Here is a 3,369-nt window from a genome sequence, read left to right as displayed (position 1 = left end):
CCCGCCCCTGCCCAGCCACCCTCAATAAGCCCCGCCCCTTTGAAGACCCCGCCCCCTTGCCCACCCCATTCCCAGCAGGTCACGCCCAGGTCTTTCTAGGCTCCGCCCAAACTTTCCCAGGACACCCACCACCCGGACCATCCATAAAGGCCACGCTCCCTGACGCCACACCCTTTAAATTCCTTCCGGCACCCTTCTTGTCCCCTCCCCTGCCTCCCATGCCCAGGCCCCTCTCAGCCACGCCCTACTTCCTTGCCCGGCTCCTCTACCCTCCCCCTTGGCCCTGCCCTTCACAGGCCTCTCCCCCTGCGACACCCTTCCATCCCCAGCCCCCTGCTCACAGGGCTCATAGTAGTCGTAGACCGTGACCTGGGCGGCCTGCAGAAACTCCACGGGCAGCATCCTGTGGACCCGGAAGCCCAGCACTGTGTCTTCCTGGTGGGAGAGCTGGGGAGGGGAGTCCTGTCTGAGCCGACCAGGGCCAGTGACCACAGGCCTTGCCCATCACCACTGACCACACACGTGGCCTTGACTACTGGGCGCTGACTTCAGATGGCACGGTTCTCTGGCAACACCACTCAGGAGAACCTTGCTGACCGTGGTCTCTGCCCACCAGGCTGCCCACAACCTGTGGCGGACACCGGCCTTCCTCACCTTCTCCAGGTAGAGGACCACGGTGCTGTCGCTGGATTTCGTCTTGGTCTCGTACTGGAACGCATACATCTCCACCTCGCTCGTGAGCTGGGGCACAGGGTGAGGGCTGCAGGCTCGCTGAGACCCCTGAGGCCCGCAGCCCTAGGAGCTCCAGTCAATGTGAAGTAATTCTAAGCACTTCCAGTCTTTGTCCAACCAACCCCAGTGTTGGGGAAACTGAGGCACAATCAGGGTAGCACTTGGCTAAGGCCAGGCAGGGAGGCAACCAGAAGTGACCGAGGGTCACTGATGAGGGATTAGATTCTGCCCTGTGCTAACGCGGAGTATGGGATGCTGACAGGGCACCCATCCGGCTCAGCAGAGGGCGTGTGGGACCTACATTACCTGTTTGAGGTCATCATGGTTGGGGTAGAAGCCAGTGAGCAGGGAAACCTCCATGATGGTCATTGTGGCCTCTCGATCACCCAGGTACCTGGGAATTTTACAGCTCCAGTCTCTCTTCCTTCTGCCCCTTCCCCCATACTCCCCCACCATCATCTCTCACATGGACCAGAGCAGTAGCCTCCTCCTGGATTTCCCCATCACTCCGCTGCCCCCCAAAGCATACAGCGTTCACAACAAGAATCTGATATGTCACTTCCTTGCTTAACCACCTCTACCAACTGCCTTGTCTCGCCCTCCACTTCACCTCTTCCATCTCAGCCCTCATTTGATTGCTCTGAAGTGTCAGTCTCGCTCTTTCCTCTAGACCTTTGCATATGTTCTCTCTGCCTGGGATCCTCACTTCTCCCTCTTTGCCCTGAAGCACCTTTTTTTTTTTTTTTTTAAAAAAGGGTATATATTTTATTGATTTTTTACAGAGAGGAAGGGAGAGGGATAGAGAGTTAGGAACATTGATCAGCTGCCTCTTGGACACCCCCCTACTGGGGATGTGCCCGCAACCAAGGTACATGCCCTTGACTGGAATCGAACCCAGGACCCTTGAGTCCACAGGCCAACACTCTATCCACTGAGCCAAACCAGTTAGGGCCTGAAGCACCCTTTCATCTTTGCAATCTTGGCTGATGCATCACTCCCTCTAGTAGGCTTTTTCCAGTCCACACATCAGAGCATTCTCTAAGTTGCCCTGTTGTCGCTTCTTGGACCTTTCCTTTGCCACATTTAATCACAGTTGTCACTTTACATTGATTCTGGGCGATTATTTTGTTACTAGGAGCCCAAAGCACAAAATTCGTGCAAAAGTAGGCCTTTCTTCCCCCAGCTGCCAGCACCAGCTTCCTTCTGGCACCCAGGACCAGGGCTTCCCTTGCAGCCCTGGCTTTGTCTGGAAGGATGTCCAAAAAGATATAGCCCCTAACCCCGCTGCCTGCCAGCCTGCTTGCCCCCAACTGCCCCTTCCCACCAGCCTGATCACCCACAAATGCCCCCACTGATGGCTTGCTCGCCAACTGGCCCCCCCTGCCGGCCTGCTCACCCCCAACTGCCCACCCCTACTGGGTAATACAGCCTCTGAAGCTAGCTTTCTGGGTTCAAACCCCAGCTCTTCTGTGTGACTTAGGGCAAGTTGCTTAACCTCTCTGTGCCTGATTGCCCCCAATTGCCCCCCGCCCCCACTGGCCTGCTTGCCCCCAACTGCCCTCCCATCCTGACCTGATCGCCCCTAACTGCCTCTGCCTTGGCCCCACCACGATGTCTTTGTCCGGAAGGACGTCCAGAAGGTCTCTGGAAGGTCTCCTGGTCTAATTAGCATATTACTCTTTTATTAGTATAGATTGTCTGTCTCCCCTGATAAGCTGTGAGCCCCACCAGGCAGGGAGGGACTGCCTTGCTCACATCTGTGCACCTAGATCCCAGAATAGAGCCTGATACTCAGTAGGCACTCAATAAATGTTTTTCTCTGGGGCAGGCCTGAGAGAGGGCATTTGGGAGACCGAGCAGGACTGGATTGGGGGCTGGAATGTCTAGAGACGATGAAGGATAACGATGAGGAAAAGCTGTGGAGCTTGGAGACAGCTCTGGGAATGTGGGGGCTGTTCATTATGGTAGGCCCGCCCCCACCCCATCCCAGGACATAGCAGGATGGGAGCTGAGTGGCAGACAAGCATGGAGGGCAGGGTCGGAGGCAGAATGGGGAATGGGCAGGGGAGGGCAGGATGGGAGGTAGGATGAGGGGGCAGGCACGAGAGGCAGGCTTAGTTGGTTCCCACCCTCCACTCAGCACACAGGGAGAGCTGCTAAGGAGTTTGGATACCAGGAAGTGAGGCCTTCTCCCCCCCAATCCAAGACCCTGGGGCCCTGACCTTGTTTCCATCCGAAGTTGAAAGGTCTCTTTCCCACTTTTTTTTTCTGTAGAGAGAAGGCAGAAGTTCAGAGGCTGGGTAATACAGCCTCTGGAGCTAGCTTTCTGGGTTTAAATCCTGGCTCTTCTGTGTGACTTAGGGCAAGTTGCTCAACCTCCCTGTGCTTTAGTTTCCTAATCTGATTATAATATTCCCAACTCACTAGGGTTGTTGTAAGGATTACATGAGTTAATACAAGTAAAGCACTTAACACAGCATCTGATCAGCATTTTATAACCATCTATTGCTATTATTATTATTATTATTATTACTAGAGGCCTGATGCACAAAAATTTGTGCACTCGGTGTGTGTGGGGGGGTCCCTCAGCCTGGCCTGTGCCCTCTTGCAGTCTGGGACCCCTCGGGGGATGTCCAT

The 3,369-nt window shown here is 55.1% G+C and overlaps 1 protein-coding gene across 1 annotated transcript in view; it reads right to left on the bottom strand.

Moving 5' to 3' along the window:
• LOC102766172 (complement C3) overlaps positions 1–3,369 on the bottom strand; it is a 34,750-nt gene that overhangs the window by 1,953 nt on the left and 29,428 nt on the right. Inside the window, exons 32-35 of the mRNA XM_006765815.1 lie at positions 2,955–3,000; positions 1,039–1,126; positions 655–741; positions 342–447 (exon numbers count right to left, since the gene is read on the bottom strand). Coding sequence (XP_006765878.1) covers positions 342–447; positions 655–741; positions 1,039–1,126; positions 2,955–3,000 — 327 coding nt within the window. The remainder of the gene's footprint in view (positions 1–341; positions 448–654; positions 742–1,038; positions 1,127–2,954; positions 3,001–3,369) is intronic.

Source organism: Myotis davidii, unplaced genomic scaffold (genome assembly GCF_000327345.1).
Source record: "Myotis davidii unplaced genomic scaffold, ASM32734v1 scaffold1439, whole genome shotgun sequence".
NCBI classification, from domain to species: domain Eukaryota; kingdom Metazoa; phylum Chordata; class Mammalia; order Chiroptera; family Vespertilionidae; genus Myotis; species Myotis davidii.
The sequence above is the reverse complement of the archived record's forward strand: the minus strand, read 5'-3'. Positions and strand labels throughout refer to the sequence as shown.